The 25,536-nt window shown below is 40.7% G+C and overlaps 1 protein-coding gene across 21 annotated transcripts in view; it reads left to right on the top strand.

Annotated features, from left to right (window-relative positions):
* The window catches only part of RBFOX2 (RNA binding fox-1 homolog 2), a 285,934-nt gene that overhangs the window by 59,360 nt on the left and 201,038 nt on the right, over positions 1 to 25,536 (top strand). Inside the window, exon 1 of one of the 21 annotated variants that reach the window (XM_053226730.1) lies at positions 7,402 to 7,486. The exons of the other annotated variants lie outside the window; for them this stretch is intronic. Coding sequence (XP_053082705.1) covers positions 7,445 to 7,486 — 42 coding nt within the window. The 5' untranslated portion in view covers positions 7,402 to 7,444. Of the gene's footprint in view, positions 1 to 7,401; positions 7,487 to 25,536 lie in introns of those variants that run through there. 21 annotated transcript variants of the gene reach the window in all.

Genomic DNA, 25,536 nt, shown 5'->3' with positions numbered 1-25,536 from the left:
CCATTTTTATCTCCTATAGCACCTGACTCAGTCCTGGGCAGTAGGAGGGCTTAATGAATTTAATGTAGTGTGATCTTGCTTAATTCATAGATTGTTTGAGTTGGTTGATCTGTTTGGTGAAAGAAAACCTCCCTTGTTTATATACACGTACATGATGTGCCTGGGAATTTCAAAAAATACACATTTCAGGTGCTACTTTATTAATAGTTTCTAGAGGAAAACTGCGAGAATATATCTTCATGATATTCTGTACTTGAACCAGGACATAAATACTGTCTATAAAGGGAAAAAGTGATAGCTTGTCTACATTAAAGTTAGGAATACGTATTCATTAAAAGACACCATTAAGAAAGTAAAAAGGCAAACCTCAGAATTCAGGAAAAGATATTTGCAATATAGGTATCTGGCCGGTATCCAGAATATATAAATAACTCCTACAAATCAATATATAAAAGAAATCTTATCAGTCAGGCTTAGAACAACCCAGTAAAAAAAAATGCGCAGAAGATTTGAATAGGTACTTCACGAAAGATCATATCCAAGTGCCCAAAAAGTAGTCAGTATTATTAATCATCAGAGTAAAGCAAACCACAGTGTGATGCTACTATACTAACTCCAGAACGGTTAAAATGAAAAACGCGGACATCTCCAAGCGTTAGTGAGGTTGTTCAGCATTAGGAACATTCATGTTCTGCTAGTGGGAATGTAAATTGGTACAACTTTGGAGAACTGGCATTTGGCGATATGTGCCAAAGCTGAACCAGTAGCTGGCAATTCCACTCGTTTTATACCCAACAGAAATGCGTACAAATGTGCACCAAAAGACATGTACAAGAATATACAGAGCAGCTTTTTTAGTAATAGCCTCAGGCTGGAAATAACACAAGTGCCTTTCAATATTACTGAAATGTTTTTCAATAAATGATGATACATTTATGCAATGGAGAGCTTTACAGTGATGACAATGGATGGAACCATTGCTATACTTGACAGATGGATCAGTTTCACAAATATAATGTGGGCTGAAAGAAGCCAGCACAAGAGAGTATATGACGTGTGATTGACTCCATTTATACAAAGTTCAGAAAGAGGCAGAGTAAATCTATGGTGTTAATTACAGTCATTGTTGTGGGCTGATGGGAGTGACTTTGCAAATGCCAAATGCGTGAGAGGGGCTTCTAGAGTGGTGGTAGTTTGTTGCCTAGATGCTGGTTACCTGGGTGGGTTCTCTTTGAGGAAATTCACGGCCCATTAGCCATTTCTGTGTATGTATAGTCACTTCACTAAAAGGTTTGCTTAAACATTAGATTCGACTTTTGTTCAGGGATTGCTGCAGCTGGTAGATAGCTTTTCCCTCATATGCATGCGAATCCTTTGCCCGTCAAAGCTGGTAGAATGTGGGTGTGCACCTACATTTAGGCGTTTCATGTTAGGGCTGCTGTGTGGGCCATGAAAATTCTTTTGTTCATCTCAGCTTGCTTGTCCCATATTCACAGTAAGTTTCAGACATCAGTGGGAAAGGGAAATTGGTGAATACACTGCACTGATGAGTTCTCAAACCAGTTCTCTGAGACGAATAAGGAAACTGCTTCATAGGGAAGCAAATTTGGATTTTGCTCTGTAGACAGAAGAACCTCTCTATTAAGGTTTCTCAGCCACTACAAGTGTCATTTTCAGAAGAATGCACCTCATTTGGACCTTTTTTTTTTTTATAATTGAGATATAGTTGATGTATAATATTAGCTTCAAGTGGACAGCCTAATGATTCAGTACCTGTGTATATTGTGAAATGGCCACCGCAGTAAGTCTATTTAACATCCATGACCACATATAGTTATGCCTTTTTTTTTCTTATGAGTGAGAACTTTTTTTTTTAAGTTTATATGTTTATTTTTAGAGAGAAAGAGAGAGAGTGGGAGGGGCAAGAGAAAGAGGGAGAGAGAATCCCACGCAGGCTCTGCAATATCAGTGCAGAGCCCAGTGTGGGGCTTGAACTCATGAACCGTGAGATCATGACCTGAGCCGAAATCAGGGGTCTGATGCTTAACCAACTGAGCCACCCAAACAACCCCCCTCTCCCTACCCTTTTTTGAAAATTTATTTATGTGATGAGTGAGAAATTTTTAATGTTCATTTATTTTTGAGACAATGCGAGAGACAGAGTGCAAGCAGCGGAGGGCAGACAGAGGGAGACACAGAATCTGAAGCGGGCTCCATGCTCTGAGCTGTCAGCCCAGAGCCTGACACGGGGCTCGAACTCACGAACTGTGAGTACATGACCTGAGCTGAAGTCGGACGCTCAACCGACTGAGCCACTCAGGTGCCCCGAGTGAGAACTTTTAAGATCTGTTCTCTTAGTGGGATACCAGGCTGGCTCAGTTGGTGGAGCCTGTGACTCTTGGTCTCGGGGTCATGAATTTGAGCCCCACATTGGGTATGGTTTACTTAAATAAACTTAAAAACAAACAGATCTACTCTCAGCAACTTTCAGATATACAGTACAGTATTATTCACTATTTTCCGTATGCCGTATATTACATTCTAATGCGTTATTTATTTTATAACTGGAAGTTTGTGCCTTTTAACCACCATCACCCATTTTGCCCACTCCCCATACCCCACTTCTGGCAACCAGTCTGTTGTTCTCTGTATGTAACAGTTTGCTTCTCCTCCACCCCACTTCTGGTTTCACATGTAAGTGAGATTATATGTAATTTGTCTTTCTCTGTCCAACTTATTTCACTTAGCTTAATGCCCTCAGGGTCCATTCATGTTGTCACAAACAGCAGGATTTCCTTCTTTTTATGACTGAATAATATTCCATTGTATATATACACACTTTCTTTGTCCATTCATCTGTCAGTAGGTACTTAGATTATTTCTTTGTCTTGGCTATTATAAATAATGCTGCAGTGAACATGGGCTTCATGGGCTTATTTTTATTAAAAATTTTTTTAAACACTTATTCATTTTTGAGAGACAGAGACTGAGCGTGAGTAGGGGAGGGGCAGAGAGAGAGGGAGACCCAGAATCCGAAGCAGGCTCCAGGCTCCGAGCTTTCAGCACAGAGCCCGACTCGGGGCTCGAACTCACAAACCGTGAGATCATGACCTGAGCCGAAGTCAGGCGGACGTTTACCGACTGAGCCACCCAGGCGCCCCTGCAGATATCTTTTTGAATCAGTGTGTTTGTTTTCTTTGCATAAATACCCAGAAGTGGAATTCCTGGATCATATGGTGGTTTGATTTTTAATTTTTTGAGGAACCTCCATACTGTTTTCCATAGTGGGTGAACCAATTCAGATTCCTGCCAACAGTGCGTGAGGGTTCCCTTTTCTCATCATCCTTACCAACCCTTGTTATCTTTTTGATAATAGTCATTCTAGCAGATGTGAGGTGATATATCCTTGTGGTTTTGACTTGCATTTCCCTGATGGTTAGCAATATTGAGCACATTTTTATGTATCTGTTGGCCATCTGTATGTCTTTGAAAAAATGTCTGTTTACATCCTCTGCATATTTTATAATTGGATTGTTTGTTTGGTTATTGAGTTGTATGAGTTCTTTATATATTTTGCATTAACCCCTCATCAGATATACAATTTGTAAATATTTTCTCCCATTCTGTAGGTTGCCTTTTCATTTTGTTGATGATTTTCTTTGCTGTGCAGACGCTTTAAAATTTTTTTAAAAAACTGTTTATTTTTGGGAGAGCACAAGGGAGGGGGGACAGAGAGAGGGGGACAGAGGATCCGAAGCAGACTCTGTGCTGACAGGCTGACAGCAGCGAGCCCGATGTGGGGCTCAAACTCACAAAACATGAGATCGTGACCTGAGCTGAAGTCGGACGCTCAACTTAATGAGGCACCAAGGTGCCCTGCTGTGCAGAAGCTTTTTATTGACCCTTATTTTTATCATGGAAACTATAAGGAGAAGAGCTCTCCACATGGTATGAAACCAACCCCCTGCCCCCCCCCCCCCCCCACCACTGCAACCCCCATGGAAGTCTAACTCAAAGTAAGTGTTTTAGGAAAATCTAACCTGGATGAGGTAGAAAATCTAAAAGATGTTGCCTGGCCTTCTCTCAGCCGGCCGTCTCTCTCAATTCTCAACCTGGCCTTAGCAAAATACTTGAAAGTTCTCCTAAGTTTGCTTTGTTGTCTCATGACCATACCTTTGTAAATCTCTTCTCTCTCTTCCTGGAAGGCCCTGACCTGCCTCATTTACCTCAGCGAACTCCTGGGGCTCGTTCTTTATGGCACCTTCTAGAGTTAGCCATTTCGTCTCGTGGACTCTTAACCGTACCCGTATACACCTCTGCTGTGTCACATAATATACTTAACTCTGTTTATTTGTCCTCCAGTGCTAGCCTTTTGAGCTGGCATGTGGTAGGTACACAGTAAATATTGAAAGAAAAGATGAATGATTGGGCATGTGTTCTGAAAGACAATCGCTACTTTCTAAAGAATAAAAGCCAGTTATAATACTTGACATCAGTAGATATATCCTTACAATTTTTTTTCAGGAGTGATACTTTGCATTAATTTCTCAGTAAAACCCGGGGTGTATATTTACAACAGGGTGCATATTATGGCAAGAGGAGAGAGATGCTAACTGGTTCACATGGGTACCAGACACATGACCTTGGCCTCTTTAGCGTGGTTCTCTAATCAGCTGATTTAATTTTAGTGGAATCCCTGGAGAAATACTTTGAAATGCTCTGGTTCTATATGCAGAATTTAGAAATCATAAATCTAATGTATAGATCCTGACTGCATTAGGGTTTATGGATTAAAAACCAGCAGATGAGACTGTGGGCATTAGGACATTATGGCTGGACCAGTGTAGGCATTAGAAGAGTGATGATTTTGTTCATCTCAAATATTATAAAATTAAATTCTATAATATGTTATCTGAAGTTTTGTCATTTCAGCATGTAATTTCTCAAGCCAACTTTAATTTAAAAAGATCTGAGTAGAATCATTGCCATTTAAGTTTAGAATAATAGGATTAGAATAATAAATTAATAAGTATTGAGTGCCTGCTTAGGGTTTAATACTGTCAGAAATATGTGAAAAGTATAATTTTGCTCTTGATGTCGAGCAATATATTGATGATATGTTTTATTGATGACATCAGAAACCACAGATACGAAATGATTTTTAAATGTTCCTTTCCAGCCTCAACTGTCTATAAATAGGAGGCCAAGTAGAAAAAGCACAGGCTTTGGAGTCCAGCAGATCTAGGTTAAAATCTTGGCTTTTTAAAACATTAAATAATGAGTTATATAATCTTGGTCACGCTGACATCTCCGGAACTCTAGTTTCCTCATTTGCAAAGTGAGATAAGAAGGTATACCACTTGCAGATTTTCGGTTTTGAGAATGAATGACAACCCCTATAAAACTTCCTGGGCACGTTGAAAGGGCACCTAACGCCGGTATGAACGAAACGAGCAGGTAAATAAATAGAGCTGTGTTCGCCGCAGTGGCCCACTTAGCCCGGACCCTTGTGGGTGGCTTTCCTGATGATAACTTAACATAAACCAAGCTCAGTAATTGATTGGATGGGCATCTTGGAAACTGTGCTGCACTCTTCCCGTTGTAGCGTAAGGTGACTGACCTTCTGTTTGATTTGAAGAGTGTTAAAAAGGTCTTTTAGAAGAGTGCTCATCGTAGCTCCTGGAGCCATCTGACCCCAGGAAGGTGTATAAGGAAGGGTTTCACCCACGGGTGGCTCGTTAGGAGTCCGTAAGAGGTGAGCTAGGAGAGCGCGTAGCTCCAGGATGGGCTAATGCGGCTGAGTTCCTTCTCCTCTCCTTCCCCCAGAATGTGGCTTTCAGTTTGTTAGCAAATACTGCATCCTTTTCCACAACAGTTGTAAAGCGTATTCTGGATGCCTGTGCGTTAACTAGTGGGCATTTGGGACTTTGACTTGACTAAATGTTCCAAATTGTTTAAATTCTGTTTAGGGTCAATGACTACTTACTTTACGAAATCATTTTCCTTTCATGTCTGTTTTTTTGGCTGCAGAATTGGTGCCCTGGAGCTGAGTCTTTGCCCCGCAAACCGAGAATATAATTTTCCTGGGTGTGTCTTATTTTAATCGACTCCCTTTCATACTACAGGGCTCTGACCTGCTTGGAGCCTTTCCTACTTGGTTACAATTGATGCTTTGTCCTTTGGAGTCATATAGGACGTAGCCACTGGGTTGATTCCGTGTTGAGCTGTCAAATGTGGCTCCGAAAAAAGATTACTTTCCTAGAATGGGCAGGGGGCAGCTGAGCTGGAAAATGGGGCCCTGGCTCATATATGTAGTTGTCATTTAGGGAGAATGAGCAGCAGTTTCAAAATGAGACTTAGGGACTAAGCAGAGAAAAAGTAAGGGTAGCTCCCGGTGAGTACTAGTCAGAATTGGCTGGCGTGTGAGGGGAGTATAGCTGGACTTTACCAGAAGTAGACGCTGTTTGGGGAACTCTCTGTGGCTCAAGAAATGATGCGTATTTTGTGGCATATCTGTGCTTCTGGAAGGACAGTTTTCTAGAAGTTCATGTTCTTCCTCTGGGGCTTATTAATTTCTGTTAATATCCACAGGAATTTCACTGCTAATGATGTCGGCTTACTCTCTATTTATTCAGCCTCTCTTTGGCCGAGGGACTTCCAACTACTTTACATTAATTTTGTCAGTAATTCTTATAACCTCCCTGTGTGGGAGCTGCTTGTAGATGAGGGATGTGAGAACTGGCTCCAGTTTACCTAGCCGGTCAGTCCCTGGGATGGAAAATTGGACCCAGGATTTGTGGTTCCAGGCTTAGCGTGTTTCCTCCGGGGGAGGAAATAATACTGAGCAAACAGCAAGAGAATCTGGTTGTACGAGTTGAGAGATTTCTGCCTTTACGCACGGGGTTCCCAGTCCGTGGCTCGGGACGGAAGCAGGCAGCAGTCTGATGCTCGGTACATGAAATGTCCCAACTGTTTTTTTGACTGGTGCATACTTTTATTTTTGTTCTCTTTCTTCCCCCTCTCCTGGGAGGAGAGGCGGGTGTGAGAATTTTCTGTGTACCAACCTTAGGTGCGGGGGCAGTCTGGCTGTTTGAATGCTCAGCAGGAATTGCCATTTGCTTTTGGGTTGGGGGCCAGGAGGTCAAGCAGCCGCTTTAGGGTGGGGTTGAGAGGCGAGTGGACTGTAGGAAGAAGGACGTTTCTCTGTATTCTCTTAGTCATAGGACTCTGAATCCCAAGTAGCTAAATTTAGCTCAGGTTCCTGTTGAAAGCATCATTTTGGGGGGGGGGGGCGGGCGGTGGGGGGAAAACGGAAAACCTTTTTGTGTATCCTGCTCCATGAAGCCAATAGGGAAGCAGGAGGAGGTGAGGTTGCCATGGAGATGGTAGCTGTGTGCAAGGGGAGAGCAGCAGGGTTTAGAATTCCAGGAAGGAAGAGAGAGTGATGTCATCAGATTCCATGGACCAGCCCAGGAACCCCTGTGAGGTTGGTGGGGAGTTGGGTGTGCGTGGGGGGTGGTGGAGTGGGAGTTTGTGCAGGGGAATTGTGGCTTCAGTAAGGTGTGGGGAGTCCAGTTCAAGCAGAGAGGTCGGTTGTGTGGAATTGTGCTGATCTGTATTAATGCCTGCTTTTTAAAAATCTGTAAAGCATTCTGAATTTGCAGAATATTTTCTCTGTTGAAAAAGGACGTATCCGTTTAAAGAAGGAGCTAATCTAGATGTAGAAATGGTATCTTTCTGTAGTTCTCTTCCCTGTAGTATTTGTGTGTGCCTTTATTCCCTGTATGTGGGGCTGTTTGTGCACACATTTTGGATATGTAGTTGCCTTTGTATGATGCCTTTTATGGGGCTGCATGCAGCTAAATGCTTCATTAATGCCTGATTGTCGTATTTATTTTTCTGTGGCTGGGTGTGTATAAATAAAACGTTACTTCTTATGTAAAAAAAAAAGAAAAAATTGAAAGAGAATCACAACAGTTGCTTTTGCAGCAGGAAGGAAAATTGCATGCTCCAAGACAGTCATTCTGAACATATGCTGCACGTTCGCGCTGCTAGTGAAGGGCAAACGTGTTTCTCTTGGAATGACTGAGAGGCTCTTTTTTTTTTTTTAAACAACTCTAACAGAATCTGTGCATCCAAACGAGTACTGCCCTTCAAAATAGTCGCTTTGGCCCTGGTGACACAGACATTGCGCAAAACATAAAGAACTCTCATTTGGAATCAGCTTCAGAGATGAGAGATAAGGAGAGCATTCTCAATACCTAACACTGAATTTTTTATTTAAAAAAATAACCTAGTTGCTCAGATGAGGTTTCTTCACAACTGGCTTTTCCCCATTTGGGGTTGTCAAAAAAATCAAATCTGTGTGCAAACGACAAGCTTTTATCCCAGTTAAAGATATTTCACGTCCTAGATGTAGGTTCTGAAGGTATTTTCGGTTGCAGATAAAGAGCTCTTAGATTGTTTAGTTTAGCAGGTGGCAACGTTTTGAATGATGGCAGCATCTGAGGAATGAGAGCAGAGCCTTCCTAGGGCGACATCTTCTGAGGTGACCCATTTGGATTTATTTGTTCAAGAGTGTGTTAAAATCCGTGACGTTACCATTGGGTAATGTGGGAAGCAGCATTATGCGGAGCGTGTGAGAGCACAGACTCTTTGGAATCAGATTGGCTCAAGCCTTGAACAAACCCTGCTCTGCTACTTCCCGACTGACCTTGGACAAATGACAAGTGACAGTCCCGTGGTGTGTTGGTTTCCTCATGTATAAATGGGAATAATAGTGCTAGAAGTACCCACCTGATAGTGTGGAGCTTAGGGGTAAGTAAGCTAATATTTAAAGCACTTAGACCTATTGGCTGCGTTCTCAATTGATGCGTGCTCTAGTTATGGTCATTCGTAAGTATGCATTTCTTTGAACCACGGAGTGATGAGGTAGAAGGTCCCATACACCGCTGCATGTCGAGGAGTGGGGGGAGGGGCGGCAGCAATCTATAGTTTTTAAAGGATTCCCAGAGGATTCTGACGATCAGCCAGATTTGGGGACCGCTATTTGGGTGTAATCTATTTTGAGTGTGGTCCAAACACCAGTAGCTTCATCATTTCCCCGGAGCTTGTTAGAAATGCAGACTTTCAGGCGCCACCCCAGCCCCACTGCATCAGAATCTGCATTTTTAACCAGATAATCCGACAGTGACCTGTATGCGCATTAAAATTTAAGAAACACTACTTCTACCAATGGGAGTAATTGGGCGATTACTGCATTTTAAAGGTGAATTCTCTCTCAGTTATTCCCATTGGTGGAAGAGAAGCAGTCTAGCCAGGCTGCTGTGTAGGTGAGCGTGCACTTTACCTCCCCTACTGCTCGGCCTAGGGATGAATACTTTTCTGGGCTGAGTCACCGCGTACCATACAAGGGAAGAGCAGAGTTAGAACTGTGGCTCTGGCCCTACCATTTACTAGCTGTTTGGCCTTGGTCCAGTCATTTAACCTCTGTACGTCTCAGCCTCTTCACCCGGTAGCGGAATCATCCCTAGACCACGAAATACTGTGTAGAGAGTATCTAGCACATTACGGTGCCTGCGTGTGTTAGTGCCTTGCCCCCGCCCCCCCTCAACCTTCCAGTGATGATCTGTGTGGTAGTTCCCTCGGAAATGGCCACCAGTTGTGACCTAATTCCGTCCTCTCTTGTCCTCCCAGCTATCTCAGGCATCGAGTTGTATGACAGAAAACCGTAGGGATAGTTTTCTTTCCTACTTTGTTCTACAAAATACGTTTTACTTAATGGAGACTGTTACCCAAGAGGGCCGGAAGAAGAGCTATAGGAGGTCCTCTGAGTAGTTGAGCTGGTGCAGGAATCAAGGTATGATGAGATCTGATAGAGGCAGCTCTTTGATGAATTCTTAATAGTTGACCATATGTTTAAAACAATAACATTTGTGCTTAAAAAAAAAAAAATGCCCTGGGGGGCTCAGTAGGTTAAACATCTGACTCTTGATTTTGGCTCAGGTCATGATCTTGCTGTCGTGAGATCAAGCCCTGCGTTGGACTCTGTGCTGAGTGTGAAACCTGCTTGGGATTCTCTCTCTCTCTCTCTCTCTCTCTCTCTCTCTGTCTCTCTCTCTGTCTCTCTCTCTGTCTCTCTCTCTCTCCCTCCCTCCCTCCCTCTCTCCCTCTCTCCCTATCTCCCTATCTCCCTATCTCTCTGCCCCTTCCCTGCCCCTGCTCTCTCTCTTTCTTCCCTCTCTCACTACCCTCCCCCCCAATAAATACATTAGTGAACATTAAAAAAAAACAAAAAATTGTATAGAAAAAAGTCCATAAATTCAGGTGGCTTCATTTGAGGTCCATTAGATCACTTCTAAGCAAGAATGAACATGGCGGTTATCAGAAGATCATTGAATTGAAAAGTAAGGAGAATCTTTTTTTTTTTTTTTTCTAACTAGGGTATCAACACAGTAAGAGGAAGTTCAGGGACTTGCTCTGGGGATGCCAGAAATAGATGGCAGAGAGTTTAGGTCAGAGGATCGGCTGCTGTGGCCAATAAGGCATTGGAAGCAGGAGCAGGAGATAGATAGGTCCATTTTCATTCATTCATACAAGCATTAGGGGGACTGAGGGATACAGCAGAATTGTGAACTCAAAGCCTGTAATGAAAATTGTTGTAATAGCTTTCATCTGAAGGGTAGGTAGGTACACTCCTAGGTGCTTTGTATACATTGTGCTTAATCTTAGCATCTGGGCAATGTATAGGCGTAATTACATATATTCTACAGATCAGAAAGGTTGAGTAACTCGCCCTTGGTTACCTGCTAATAAGCAACAGAGCTGCTTTGACATCGTGTTGGATAGCAATGTGAGGGATGAGACTGTTAGAAAAGGGAAGTTGAAATAGCCAGTAGACACCAGTTAAATAAAATTTATTTTGTCTATGTTGACCTTTTTGGTGAAAGTGTTAATTTAAATTAAGGCTATGATATTCAGCATGTTTGCTTATCTTAGAGGGATTTTTTTGAATGCTGCCGAATTATCCTTTTGGGATAGATTTCCTTTATACTCGGAACTAATTAAGAGATCTCTTTTTTTAAATACCAAAGCTTGTGAAGTCTTCAGTTCATGGAAACACCAGTTTGAATTAAATACTGTAACACAGACTAATTTGTTGGTGGTTATCAATTGGCATATTTAGCCATAATAAGTATTTGCATAATCATGTCTATTATTTCATGCTGATCCAAATACAGATAATTATCAATGATTGCACAAAGTGAATTTCATGCTCCTAGATAGCTTTCTAAGTTTTAGTTGAAAGAACCCCAACCTTGCAATTGGAAGTCTTGGGTTGCATGCCCCTTTTTGTCGTTTATTGCCTTGGAGACCTTGTACGTGTCACTTCACCTTAGGAAGTCTAAACCTGAGTTTCCCTCATCAAACAATAATGTTCTCTGTTTAGCAGGACCGTTATGAATAAGAGGATGCGTTTGATACAAGTTGTGGTCCTCACTGACTATAACCATGAGAGAGTCGTTTAAAACCTTGCACTGCTTTGGTTTTCTTATCTGTAAGGTCTGCCTGTGTGTGTGAGTATAGGGTGAGGGGAGTAGAGTGCAGATGAAGGAGCTGGATTAGAATTAGATGGCCTACGTGGTCCCCTCGAGACCTGTGATCTTATAATTGTCAGATCTGCCTATGGTTTGTAGGTGGTGAAGTGTTACAGATAAGGCTTTGTTTCTCGTTCTTGTAATTGTTCTTTAGCTGTGGTAGCCTATTAAGGAACAGGTACTGCCAGGTCACTTTGCATGTATTATCTCAGTTAACCTTTGTAACAACTCTAGGAGGTAGGTGGTGTTATTTAGAAGGGGCAGGAAGAATTTGAGGCTCTGAGATGATCAGGGAGCTAGTAAGTATCAGGGACATAGGTCAGCATGATACCAACAACTGTACTTTCCTTTCTGTACCTTACTGTGCATGGAATTATTTGTGACATGTTGACGCTAGGAAGTATTTGTGGGCTTATTATGTATGCCACAGACAAATTGCTTCTTAGGCCTATTATATACTAATGAGGAAATTCAATAAAATATTTTATTTTTGCAAACCTGTGACACATCTACTATCATTGGGAAGAATATATAAAGATGTATAAGATGTAGTTTGAGAGCTTATGATCTACTTGGAAAGAGAAGGCATAGGCATATACATAATACATTTAGAAATCAGTCTGTGGGAGAATAAAGTCAAATGTGCAATAAATGCTGTAGTAGTTACAAGAAAGGAGTAGTTAGTATGGGCTAGAGGATTGTTTTGCAAGCTTTTTTTGACCATGACCTATGAAAAGGAGATCCATTTTATGTGGCAGCCTAGTGTATAAATACTTACATGTATATATGTGACTAAAACAAGTTTCATGAAATAATCTTTACTCTTGCTAAATATGCTTGATTCTTTCTTGTTAAAAATTGTGTTGTAGTCTAGTATGATGATTCTTAAAATGTGGCCCATGGACCCCTCAAGGCACTTTTTAAAGAGGGTCTTAAAGGTCAGAACTATTTTTATGATAGCATTAAGATACTATTTGTGTTTTTCACTGTGTTGGTATTTGCACTGATACTGCATAAGCAATGATGGGTAGGACTACTGATGCTCTGGCAAGAATCAAGGCAGTGTAACAAATGGTACGTGTAGTCATGAAATTCTTCACTGCTACACACTTGCAGTTAAAGATGGAAAAAAAAAAGCCAATTTCACTTAAGAATGTCCTTGATGAAGCAGGAAAAATTATTGCTCTTATTAAATATCCACCTTGATTATGTATCTTTTTAATATTCTGTGTGACAAAGTGGGTAATACATGTAAGGCACTTTTACAGACTGAGTAGGAAGGTTATCTCAAGGAAACCCTTTTGTGATTGTTTGAGTTACTAGCTGAACTAGCCACTTTTTTCGTGGAACACCGTTTTTACTTAAAAATCAAAATGACTGGGGTGCCTGGGTGGTTCAGTCGGTTGAGCTTCTGACTGTGGCTCAGGTCATGATCTCACCGCTAGTGAATTCAAGCCCAGCGTCAGGCTCTGTGCTGACAGCTCCAGGCTGGAGCCTGTTTCCGATTCTGTGTCTCCCTCTCTATCTGCCCCTCCCGTGCTCATGCTCTCTCTCTCTCTGTCTCTCAAAGTAAATAAACATTAAAAAATAAAAATAAAAATGAGTGAAGGGGCTCTTGGGTCGGTTAAGTGTCCAACTTCGGCTCAGGTCACGATCTCATGGTTCACAAGTTTAAGCCCCACATTAGGCTCTGTGCTGACATCTCGGAGCCTGGAGCCTGCTTTGGATTTTGTGTCTCCCTCTCTCTATGCCCCTCTCCCCACTCATGCTTTCTCTCTCTCTCTCTCTCTCTCTCTCTCTCTCTCTCTCAAAAATAAATGAACATTAAAAAATACTTAAAAAAAATGACTGGCTATTGTTATTTAGACTTGCGTATTTGGCATAGATTTTATTAAAAATGAAGTAAAAAAATAGAAATAAAAATGAAGTGACCCAATTTTCAAGGAAAACAATGACAGTATTTGTTATCAGTGATAACATTTGAGCTTTCAAGGAAAATTCTGGTTGAAATTAGAATTTCAAAAAACTTGTGTCCTGGACAGTGGGCTTGATAGCTCTAGTACTTAGACTTATTCTGATGATACTGATGGTGATATTAGTGAATGTCAGTTTTTTTCGTGTTACATAATGGGATATGTCAACATATAGAAAATCTTAAAATTTAATGAACCAGCATTTTGTAAATGAACCATGCATAACGTTAAATAATCACGATAGGTAGAAATTCATTCAAAATGCAAGACAGACCAATGGATTTTGATATAATAGAGACTGAAGAAGACTATTATAATACTCCTGCCTTTTCCAAATACATATCTGTGGAAGGCCAGATTTTCTTCTTATATTTCAACCAAAATAACCTATCATGACAGATTGAATGCAGAAGCAGATAGGAGATTCTAGCCATCTTCTGTTAAGTTGGATGTGAAAGGTATTTGCAAAAATGTAAGACAGTGAAACTGTTCTTACTAAATTTTGTTTTTGTTTTATAAAATGTAGTTCATTTTCATAAAATATTTTCATGGTAACATAATGTTTATTATTGGTATTTTAAAATGGATTGACAAATTTCCTAAAAATTACTCAGTTTTAATTTTTAATAGGCAAATACCAATTTATAGCCCACATAAACAAAAGTTCTTTGGAAGCTTTCATAATTTTTTAAGAAAGTAAAGAGATCCTAAGACCAAAAAGTTTGAGAATTGCCACCCTACCTTTTTTTTTTTCTTAATATATAATGGTTGAGATCTCTTAAATATGTCACGAATGGGTCTTGACCCAGAGCTTAAAAACGTACTGAGCTAGAGTTACAGGGATTGCCTTGTGAAGGGAGTTGGACTTTGCTAGATTTTACTTAGGTTGAATTGATGTGGGAGAACACCCTAAGGTGTGAAGTAAGTTGAGTAAAGTTGATACCCGGAGATAGCTGTTTGCAGTAATTCTGTGTAAACCCCATTTACATCTTGCCTTCTGTGAGTTCCCCTTGTGATTTCTTCATGCCTTTCTCACTCCATTATCACACCAAGTACACTTGTTCCCTCTGGGCCTTAACATTTTATTGCATGATTCATGCCGTATTTATTTACATGCCTCTCTCTCTTACTGGACCAGGAGTTCCTTAAGAGAAGAATTAGTGACCTATTTGTCTTTCTATTTCTACCATGGTACAAGACCCATGAAAATCCCTTAATAAATGTTTGTTGAAGAAATAAATAAATGGGGAGGAAAAGGGAATGACCAGGTAAGGCCAGATTTAGGGTGTTAGGAGCTTGAACATGGAAGCAGTGAAGGGCCATTAGCATGGGAGTGATATGGGCGATGTTTTATGAAATTAAACCTGGCCTTCCTTGGTAAGAAAATTGGGAAGAGGTGGATGGCGGCTGCTGGATGAGCCAAAGAACTATTATTACGGTAACTTAGGCTTGACTCAGGTGATCCAGGCCTAGATTAGGTGAATGCTTTTGTCATAGATAACGAAAGACATGTATCCTGAGGAATATTTACAAAAACATAAACATAATCACACCCATGCTACCTAACATTTATTGCATACTTATAATATCCTGAATACTGTGTTAAGGACTCAGTATGTATTATGTCATTTAATTTCCACAGCATCCTTGAGAGGTACAGTTGTTTCCATTTTTTTGATGATTAAGTAAAAATAATACATGTTCATTGTTGAAAAATTAGAAAATGCAGATAGGCAAAAGAAAAATAGTGTGTATCGTTGTAAATCGAAACTCAACACTGAGAGTCATAATCACTGAATATTTTGGGATATATCCTTTTAGACTTAAGAAGAAAAAAGTGTGTGTGCTGATATATGACTGCATATAGGGAAACCCTGAATATCAGGCTTTATGCTGTTTCCCCATCGAAAGGATGGGCTAACCTAAATATATAAACTTTTAGGGATGTTGACGAGGCAAATGTCTTTAAGATGTTAATTTTATTCATGCATATCCAAAATAATATACAAAATTATGTAAGTAGAAACATTTTCTCTTTTGGGGTTTTTTGAAGAAGTTTAATACATACTCTACTATATCAGTATCTGTATCTTTGCTTAGAACCATTTGAAGTCTTCAGACAGCTTTCTAGGCTATCTGGGGAGATACAGCACTCATATCTGTTATAAGTCGCAGATGATTTTATTTCAAGCTGTAAGTATCCATTCAGATGACGCCAGGAAGGTTGGTTTTCTTTATTTGTGCTGTGTTGTATACTGCATTGCTCAAAAAAAGTTTTTTTTCAATTAAAAAATTGAGTTGAAATTCACCTAAAATTCAACCTTTTCAAATGAAGAATTTGGTGGTATTTATTACGTTCACAGTGTTGTGCAGCAACCACTCCTATCCGTTTCCGAACATTTTCATCACCCCCAAAAGAACCCCACACCCACTCAGCAGTCACCCTCCATTTTCCCTTCTCTTCAGCCTCTGACAATCACCGGTCTGCTTTCTGCCTCTATGAATTTACTGTTCTGCATATTTCATATAAATGGAATCATACAATATGTGACTTTTTGTATCTGGCTTCTCTCATTTAGCATAATGTTTTCAAGGTTCATCCATATTGTTGCATATATCAGTACTCTGTTTTTCTTTGTAGCTGAATATTCCTTTGTATACATATTGCCACAATTTGCTTATCTGCTCTTTAGTTGATGCACATTTGTGGTGTTCCTGCCTTTTAGCTGTTGTGCATAGCACTTTGATGAACGTGTGTATAAGCATTTGTTTATCTGTTTTTGGTTCTTTGGGGAATATACCTAGGAGTGGAATTGCTGGGCCATATGGTAATTCTATATTTAACTTTTTGAGGAACCACCGAACTGTTTTCTGTAGCAGCTGAACCATTTTATATTCCCACCAGCAGTGTACAAGGGTTGGTTTGTCAATTTATTTTTAATGAGGAACACAATAAGATGGGGGAAAGTAAAGAGAAAATGTGTGTGGCCTTTGAGTTTATTAGAGCTTTGTATCTCAGATTTTGCCTGATGGACTTATTAAATATTTAGCATCACTTCAGCACTGAGAATGAAATTTAGCGTAGGGAAATGTATCTAATCTATTTTAAGTGGTAGCAGACTAAGAAGTGAAGATTGGGGAAGTGAAAGAAGGGAAATTTAAATAGACTTGAAATTCCTTGAAGGCAAAGGACCTATTCAACTTTGCGTCCTCTGTATTTGGTAAAATGCTTGGCGGGTCATAGGTTGTGCTGGATTTCCCCAGGACTATCCTAGGTCCAGCGATTCACTGGGATGTACAGAACTCAACATGTAGTTCATATACATGGCTCATGTTCATTGTCATGGCTGTGAATTATAACATTGAAAGTGTAAAGCAGAATCAGCAGTGGGAAAGAGCGCATGGGGGTGAAGTCCAGAAGAAATCAGCCTCAAGCTTCCAAGAGTTCTCTCCCAGGGGAGTCACACAGGATGCGCTTTGCTTCCCTCAGCAGCAAGTTGTGACAGTGTTGTCTCTCAGGGAAGCTCATTGGAGACATAGTGCTGAGATTTTTCTTCTTTGAGGGTAAGTGGGAAGGGTTGTTCACAGAGGACCTGTACCTACTACATACCACAAATCCAGACTTTTCCGAAGGAAATGTTCAGCATAAACCGTATTGTTTGCAGAATTCAGGCACGGTGGGCCGCTCTTAGCAGTTCTGGGGACAGAACCCTCCCAGAATGAAATCTAAGTTCTCAGACACCGACCAAGACCAACCTCGCAAGCTGCCCTTTCTAAGGATGGCAGTCAAGCCTGCTATGTTCATTCTTTTCCTATGCTTAGGTGTTTTAGTTCCTTAAAAAGTGTTGCTAGGTTCTGTGAAAAAAAACTAAATACCGTGGTAGAGAACCAGCAGGGACTTTAGTGTTAGACAGACCTGGATTTGTATTACTATAGGCAAATTGCATAGTTTTCTGAGCTTCAGTTTTCTTACTATAGAGAGAGACATTATGGAGTTTAATGAGAATACCAAGTGGTAACGTAAAGAACACTGATAACGTAAAGACGCCACGCATAGTGTCTGCCCTGTGTGTAGTAAGTAGCTGTCAACATTTTGTTTCAGCTCACCTGTATCAGGAAATAAAGAGAACTCGAAAGAGTGGCAGATGTACTCTAACAGCAAGTATAACATAATGTAATAATCATATATATATATCATGTATATATTACGTATATATGATTATTACATTATATTATACCTGCTATTATATTACATCTGCTACTGGAGTTTTCTTTACTTCCTGATACAATATTGATATAATTAATATCTAATAGCAATACCCCTGGGGCTGAGATAAGGCACCGAAGGAAGAGCCTACCTCCTCTACCCCAGCGGCTGAGATCTAGACGTGGTTGGAGAGGGCATGGCTGTGGCTTTCTGAGTGGCAGAGAAGTAATTCCCTGTGATGCCAGACCTGCAGAACTTGGAACTCTGCCTTTTTAAAAGTTGCCAAAAATCTATCTTCTAGGGTACAGGTTTTCTCTGCTGTCTGAAAGTAAAGTGTTCCTGTGAAACCTTTTGTAATCCAAAATGGAGTAAAGTGAAGAAACGATTACTATTAATATATATGGAGAAATTTTTGAACATTTCTAGCCTCCCAAAACAACTTCTCTTAAGTGTTTTTGGTACCTTTGGACACGCGATGCTAACGGATGCACAAAACAAAGATAAAGCACAGACGCTCACAAACCAAATACTAATGTAGCTTTTTCTTTCAAGTGAAGTGGTGTAAGATAAATGTTCAGGAAGAGGGGGATGCGGGTCTTGAGGAAAGCTGTTGACAGGGAGTTGTCCTACCAGAGGTCCTGTGCCATATACCAGCCCAAGGGGGGTTCCTAGGGGAAGCTGCTGATGGTGGGGTGCTGCTGCCTGCTATTTTGCACTGCAGGAGCTGGAAGGGAGGAAGAGTCCTTGTCTTGTGGGAAACTGCTGAGAAAGCACCTTGGGACCTGGAAGCAAAACCCTTTCCGCTAAGATGCATTTCCTGTGCTCTCTACTGACACAGCTTGGCACCGTGCATGCTGTCGAAGGGAACCTGCCTAAAAGGCCCAGATCCATTTTCAGAGAGCAGGCAAAAAGGATGTATTTGGAGCTGGGAGTCAACTAATTGATAAGCAGCATATGGGTAGAACGCATATTTAATTCCAGATGCTCAGAAGCCAGGAAGAAGATGGCAAATAGAGATCTAAGGTACCCAAATGTCAGTAAGCCACATGCAAAAAACAAACAAACAAACAAAAAAAACCCCAAAACAAACAAACAAAACCAACTTGGACACTTATACCATACACAAAAATTAACTCAGAATGGATCTAAGACCTAAACACAAGAGCTGAAACTGTAAAACTCTTAGAAAAAAACACAGGGGTAAATCTTTCTGACCTTGGATTTGGCATCTTGGATATGACACTGAAAGCACAGATAAAAACAACAACAACAGGTAAATTGAACTTCAGGAAAATGAAAAACTTCTGTGGATCAAAGGATATATACCATCAACAGAATGGAAAGTAGCCCCAAATGGGAGAAAATATTTACAAATCATTTATCTAGTAAGGGATTACTATCCAAAATATTTAAAGAACTCCTTCCTACAACACGATAGTAACAAAACAGGTCTAGGTGGTTTCACGGTGGGTGTCTTGGCCACAAGCAGTTTTGCTCCATAACAAAATGGTTGTAAGGCAATTTTGTACTAAAGGGGAAAAAAATATCTGGTTGACAGTTTGGTTTGACAGTTGCTGGTTTCATTGAGTGGTGACAGTTTGGTTTCATTTCTCTATCGACATAGTACTCCTGTCTTTATGTTATTATATAAGTCTTAGGCCTCCTTGTCAAGGTCCATATGGTGGCGTAGTTTTGAACCCTTATCTCCCAAAGAACTTTGTAATGTCTGTTGGCAAACGTGACAGGATGCCAAGAACAACAGTGTAGAAGGCTTTCACGATGCAGTACAGAGTCTAGTTATAAATAGACACCCTAGTATTTGGAAACGGATACCTCTTCTAATGAAGTAAGAAGTTCTAGTGAAAGAAAAAGTGAGATGCCAAACAAGGAGACCAATCAGGAAGCAAAAAAAAAAAAAAAAAAAAAAGTAAAGTACTAAGCATAATACGATGAATGACAGACTTGGAAGACAAGTGCTAGGTATAATTTAAATATTAAACATAGAATTGCCAATAATCCAGCCATTCTGCTTCTGGATGTATACCCACAGAAGTGAAAGCAGGGACTCCATATTTGCACACCCACGTTCATAGTAGCCTTATTCACTATAGCCAAAAGGTGGAAGCCACCCAGTGTACATGAAGAGATGAATAGTTAAACAGAAGGGGTCTGTCTATACAATGCAATATTAGCCTTAAAAAGAAGGAAGTTCTGACTTAAGCTACAGTGTGGATGAACCTTGAATACATTATTGTTAAGTCAGAACTTCCTGAACACTGGTTTTTTGAACACTGGTTACAAAAGGTTATGGTTCCACTTACATGAGGGTCCTGGAGTCGTCGAATTTACAGAGACAAAATAGAATGGGGGTTGCCAGGGACGGGGGAAGGGGAGAATGGGGAATCGAAGGAGTAGTGAGTTTCACTTGGCGACAGTTCTGGAGACAGTGGTGAAGGTTCTACAACAGTGTGCGTGTACTTAATGCCACAGAACTGTACACTTAAAAATGGTGGAAATGGCAAATTTTATATTATTTATATGTAACAACGATTTTTTAGAAAAGGAAAAAATAGAAACTGCTGAAGAATATTTATAGTCTGAGGTCAGACCCTGGTACCGGAAGGAGTAGATGGAAGGGGAATTTTATTTATTATGTATGTACTTGGAAATACAGTTTGGTTATCATGATTGAATTTTAATTAAAAAAATAAGTTAGAACTGAATGGGTTTGTAAGGAAATTGAAGAACTGGGAGTGTTAGCCAGTCAGGAATTGATCCCAGCAGGGTGGATTGCTAGATTGTGTGGAGCATCCATACATATGTCACAAGAGGCCGAGTTGCTTTGGTCACCTTAGAGCTAATCGCATTGATTTTTCTCTCGTTGAATGCTGGAATGGATTCATAACGTTACTAATTGTTACCTAGTGTTTGAACACCTACAGGTGATGCGGGATGGCCATTCGGCCCGTATTTTTAAAGAACTGGCTTTAACATAAGCTAAGAAAAATCGATGGTTGTTTATTTGGAACTTTGTTACTTTGTAGGAATGAGTCCCCTAGACTGATTGAATTTCTGGAGTCATTTGCGACTGATAGACAGGGGGGCGGGGAGGGAATTCTTGTGGAACTTCCTCACAGTGTGTTACATCCGAGAGATTAAGGAATTTGGCCAGAGTCACACAGTTAGATGGTGGCACAGCCGGCTGTCTCACTCCCAGAGTCCATGCTTTCTCTATTGCTCATGAGTGGAGCTCCTTACAGCGGCAGTGAGCAGGGTCTGAGGCATCAACAGCTTCCATGATTTGAGAGTCCAGGGTTCTAGGCTGTAGGTTCTCTTTTCTGGCTGATTTGTTGAATGACTGTGGGCAGAGTACTTCTCTTTCAGTGTCAGTTTCCTCAGCTGTAAGAAGAGGGTTTTGATTGGTTATCTCTTTGAACTCTGTGGTTGTTCTTGAAAAGAGGACGTTTTAGTGTGTTCCAAAGGTGGGCTGCCAGGACCCAGTAAATCCCCGTGTCAGCTTTTAGCATGAACGTATTACTTACACTGGGGCATTTTTATTTTAACTTAGAAAAGAAAAAAAGAAGACGGTGTTTGGGGTGGGAGGTGGTGAGTATAACAAAGTACTATCATTAGTTGTCTGGACTGGGATGTAGAATAAATTATGTCTTATTTTACTGGATCATGAAAGCTTGGTTTACCAGTTACCAGTTGCATTTATGTTGGGACCGTGTTGTTAGATACCGCCAGATTCATATCCCTTCTAAGTCTTCATCTTATCTCTGGGTACCTTGAATCCTATATGGCTTGGAAGCAGAATGATGCCCTGTGATTGCTTAGCAATCTGTCTTCCTGAGCCGAAGATTCTTGTTGCTGGGATTGGTTTTTGCATGCCATAACATATGGAATTTAGGTACATCTTCAGTTCCTGTGGTCTCCCCTCCCATGTCCATACTTGGAAAACAAGTTACTTTGGTTGCAAAACAAGGTAGTGAAATATCTTAGGAAACTCGACTCGCTTCTTTTTCCAGCCAGTATGGTTTAAATCAATCTTCCTTCCATTGTTAAATGTGCATAGGGTAATGTGAGGTTCATTTTCAGCCACAAATAAGTCTGTGAAAAATCTGGACTTGTTAGCATTGCCCAAGTTTTGTTTCTTCCCTTTGCTTCTTTTTACTTTTCCTCTCCCCAGATTGCCTGGTGGCAGGAATTTACTTTGTTCCATTCTCAGTATTTTTCTTCCTCTTTCATTTGGTGAAATGGGTTTGATTTTGTTAGACACGAAAGACAACCAGGTGCGTTTTGATTTTTTTTTTTTTTTTTTAATAATTGCTTGATGTAACTTCATTGTGCATTTCCGGTTTTCTACACCCTGCCTCTAGACAGTCCTCATCAGTGATAGAAACCAATGAGAAATACCCTTGTAATAAATCTCTGGATGTTGAACACACAGTCTTTTAAGTAGGTGAAACCAGGGAAGTTTGGCAGAGGGTGGCCTTCATAGGCTCCTGTTAATATTTCATGGATCATTCCATTGCTTAGAGGTTATGGCTAAAGTATTCTATCACTACTATGTTTCTGTATGAATGTAGGGATTTTTTTGATCTTCAGTGTTGTTAATTTCTCCTAACACTTCTTTTTTAACTGTATTTTAAAAATGCTTAAGGAAGGCCACCTGGGTGGCTCAGTTGGTTGAGTGTCCGACTCTTGGTTTCTGCTCAGGTCATGAACCCATGGTTGTGGATCAAGCCTTGTGTTGGGTTCCACGCTGAGTGTGGAGTCTGCTTGGGATTCTCTCTCTCTCCTCTGACTCTCTTCCCTGTGCTCTCTTCTGTTTCTGAAAAATAAAAGTAAATGCTTAAGGAAACAGTACCTTTTGCTTTTCAAAAAAGAAAAAAGCAGATATGGTGTCTTTCAGAAAAAAGAAATGTGTGTTTTTTTTTTTAATTTTTTTTTTTTTTAAGTTTATTTTTGAGACAGAGACAGAGCATGAATGGGGAGGGGCAGAGAGAGAGGGAGACACAGAATTGGAAGCAGACTCCAGGCTCTGAGCTGTCAGCACAGAGCCTGATGCGGGGCTCGAACTCATGGACCGTGAGATCATGACCTGAGCCGAAGTCGGAAGCTCAACCGACTGAGTCACCCAGGCGCCTCTGAAATACCGTGTCTTTTAAGCATGCATCAGTCAGTCACGGTGCTGAGGTGTGGTCCTCCAGTGAGCACCCCCCCTCCCCCTGATTCCCACACACACTGTTCTAGAAGATCTTCTGGAGGCCTGACGTTTGTTGTTGGTTATGGGATCCGTCACATTCTCTTGTAATTATTATGAGTTTGAGCTCCTCAAGGCAAGGATACCAACGCTGTGCTTGTCATAAGGCGATTGTTCAATCACTCATACTGAATAAAGGAAGGATTCTTTGGCTTAAGTGGATTTTTCAAACATAGGTGCATGTGGGAGCTTCTAAGCCACCTGGGAAAGAATACAAAAGTCAGGTGCTGTTTTTCTTCTCTCGGTGTCCACTCTACACGCATGATCCACTGTGGTTCTCTATTTGACCATTACTTCAGGAGCCTTCTGCTACAGGCCTGCTAACCAGAAGCTTCTAAACAGGTTTACTTGCTGACCTCTAGTCACTAAGGATTCTTGTGGTTTGTATTTTATTTCTTATATCTTCTTCTTATTTTTGAGCAGCCTCTGTGTCTACGCAGAGTCCGTTTGGAACTCTTCCGGTCTTGCTCGGCCAGAACGTTTGCTTATGTAGGCCCACGCATAGCTGCTGAAGCCTGTTCTCTTGGAGTTTAACACGTCCGATTTCTAGCCTGTCCGTTCCATTAGCCAGCCTTGTAATTCCATGTCTACTTTAAGTATCAGTTATTATTTTCACACTGATTAAGAACTCAGATCTGCACATCTTGGACCTCAACATTGTCCCAGGGCCAGAGGAGTGTTCTTTACTGTGGTCACGAGGCAGCAGAGGTACTGGGTACAGAGTTAAGGCCTAAGTGTGAAGGCGCCTCAGCCACTGTCAGTCATTAGCTATTTGGCCTCAAGCAAATCACTTAATCTTTCTGAGATTCAGTTTTGTTATCTGTAAAATGAGGGTTATAAAACCTATTTTCTGCATCATGAGGACTAAATAAGATTATATGAAGGTGTTTTTGGAAGTTATAAAGCACTACGGAACACTGGCAATGGTGACTTTTTTTAGTTCTTTATAATGTTCCAAGCAATATGTGGATTTTACATTTCGTCAAATTGAAACAATTCAGATAAAGCATGCCCTTTCAGCCTTCCACAGATCATACTCTTCTCCCTAGAGGTAACCCCTGTGCATTTATTTACTTTCTAATATGCATGTAGAAATACCTCTTAAAATGTTTTTTTTTTTTAACATTTATTTTTGAGAGAGAGAGAGAGAGAAAGAGACAAAGTGTGAGAGGGGCAGGGAAAGAGGAGAGGGAGACACAGAATCTGAGCTGTCAGCACAGAGCCCGACGCGGGGCCCAAACCCACAAACCATGAGATCATGACCTGAGCCGAAGTCGGATGCTTAACCAACTGAGCCACTCAGGCACTCCTGTAGAAATACCTCTTTAAAAAAACAGCACGCTATTCTGCTGTCATTTAGTATGACTTGAGATAGTTCATAGAGGTTTTATCTTTTTAAAAGCTTGCACAGGGGTGTCGAAATAATAGAATAGCATTGTTTCTCATTATTAACGGAGACTGAGGTTCTTTCCAGTTTTTCACTGTTAGAAACAGCACCGCGTTGAAAGTCTTTGCACACGATTCTTTGAGCACGTGTGCAAGTGATTATCTAGAGTGGCTGCACAGGTCAGAGATGTGAAATTACAAGAAGGTATGTGCATTTAGCATTTTAATGATTATTGTCAAATTGCTTTCCAAAGCAGTGGTCTCAATATACTTCTGTTCTTACTATTAGATGTGAAGGTGCCTATTTACTCTTCTTCTTGCCAACTCGTGATGTTTTCATTTTCATTTTTGTCAGTCTCAGGAGTGAAAAATTATACCTCAAATCCAAAAGAACGTTCATAGACAGCATGGTTTGTGAGTGTAAACCGAAAGCATAACTGGAAACAATTTAAGAATCTATTAATAGGAAAATAAGGCTGGTCAATAAATTGTGGCATAGCCGTAAATAAGATAGGATACCAGACAGTCCCCGTTAGTGAAATACAGTAACTGTTCATAAGGGGAGTCGAATCTCATGGTTTCGAGCAAAAAAAGGAAATTGCTGAAGAATGTGTACAGTAAGATCCATTTTTATAAATTAAACAATGTGCAAAGTTAATGCATTTTGGAGGGACAGATTTGTACATGATAAAGTTAAAAAGGTGAGCGAGCCTTTGTCATTAAGTATAGGCCACTTTCGGAGAGACGGAGTTTCTGAGAGCTGGTGAGTTCCAAGGAGCCTTATCTGAGAGATGGGGGAGAGAGAAGAGCCTGACCTTGCTGAGAGGCCAGCGAAGGAGTGAATCCATTTCCTCTGACATATATCTGTGCAACGTATTATATTTGTCTTTGCTGTTAAAGTTTCTTTTCTTTTTTTTTTTTTTGTTACTTATTTTGAGAGAGCTAGAGAGAGAGAGAGAGAGTGCGTGCGCGCAGGGGAGGGGCAGAGAGAGGGAGAGAAAGAATCCCAAGCAGGCTTGGCAGCCTGGAGTCCACCATGGGGCTTGACCAGAGATCCAGACCTGAGCTGAAATCAGGAGTCTGACGCTCAGCCAAGTAAGCCACCCA

The sequence above is a fragment of the Acinonyx jubatus genome, chromosome B4 (genome assembly GCF_027475565.1).
Source record: "Acinonyx jubatus isolate Ajub_Pintada_27869175 chromosome B4, VMU_Ajub_asm_v1.0, whole genome shotgun sequence".
Lineage (NCBI taxonomy): Eukaryota > Metazoa > Chordata > Mammalia > Carnivora > Felidae > Acinonyx > Acinonyx jubatus.
This window is presented reverse-complemented; position numbering and strand designations above follow the sequence as displayed.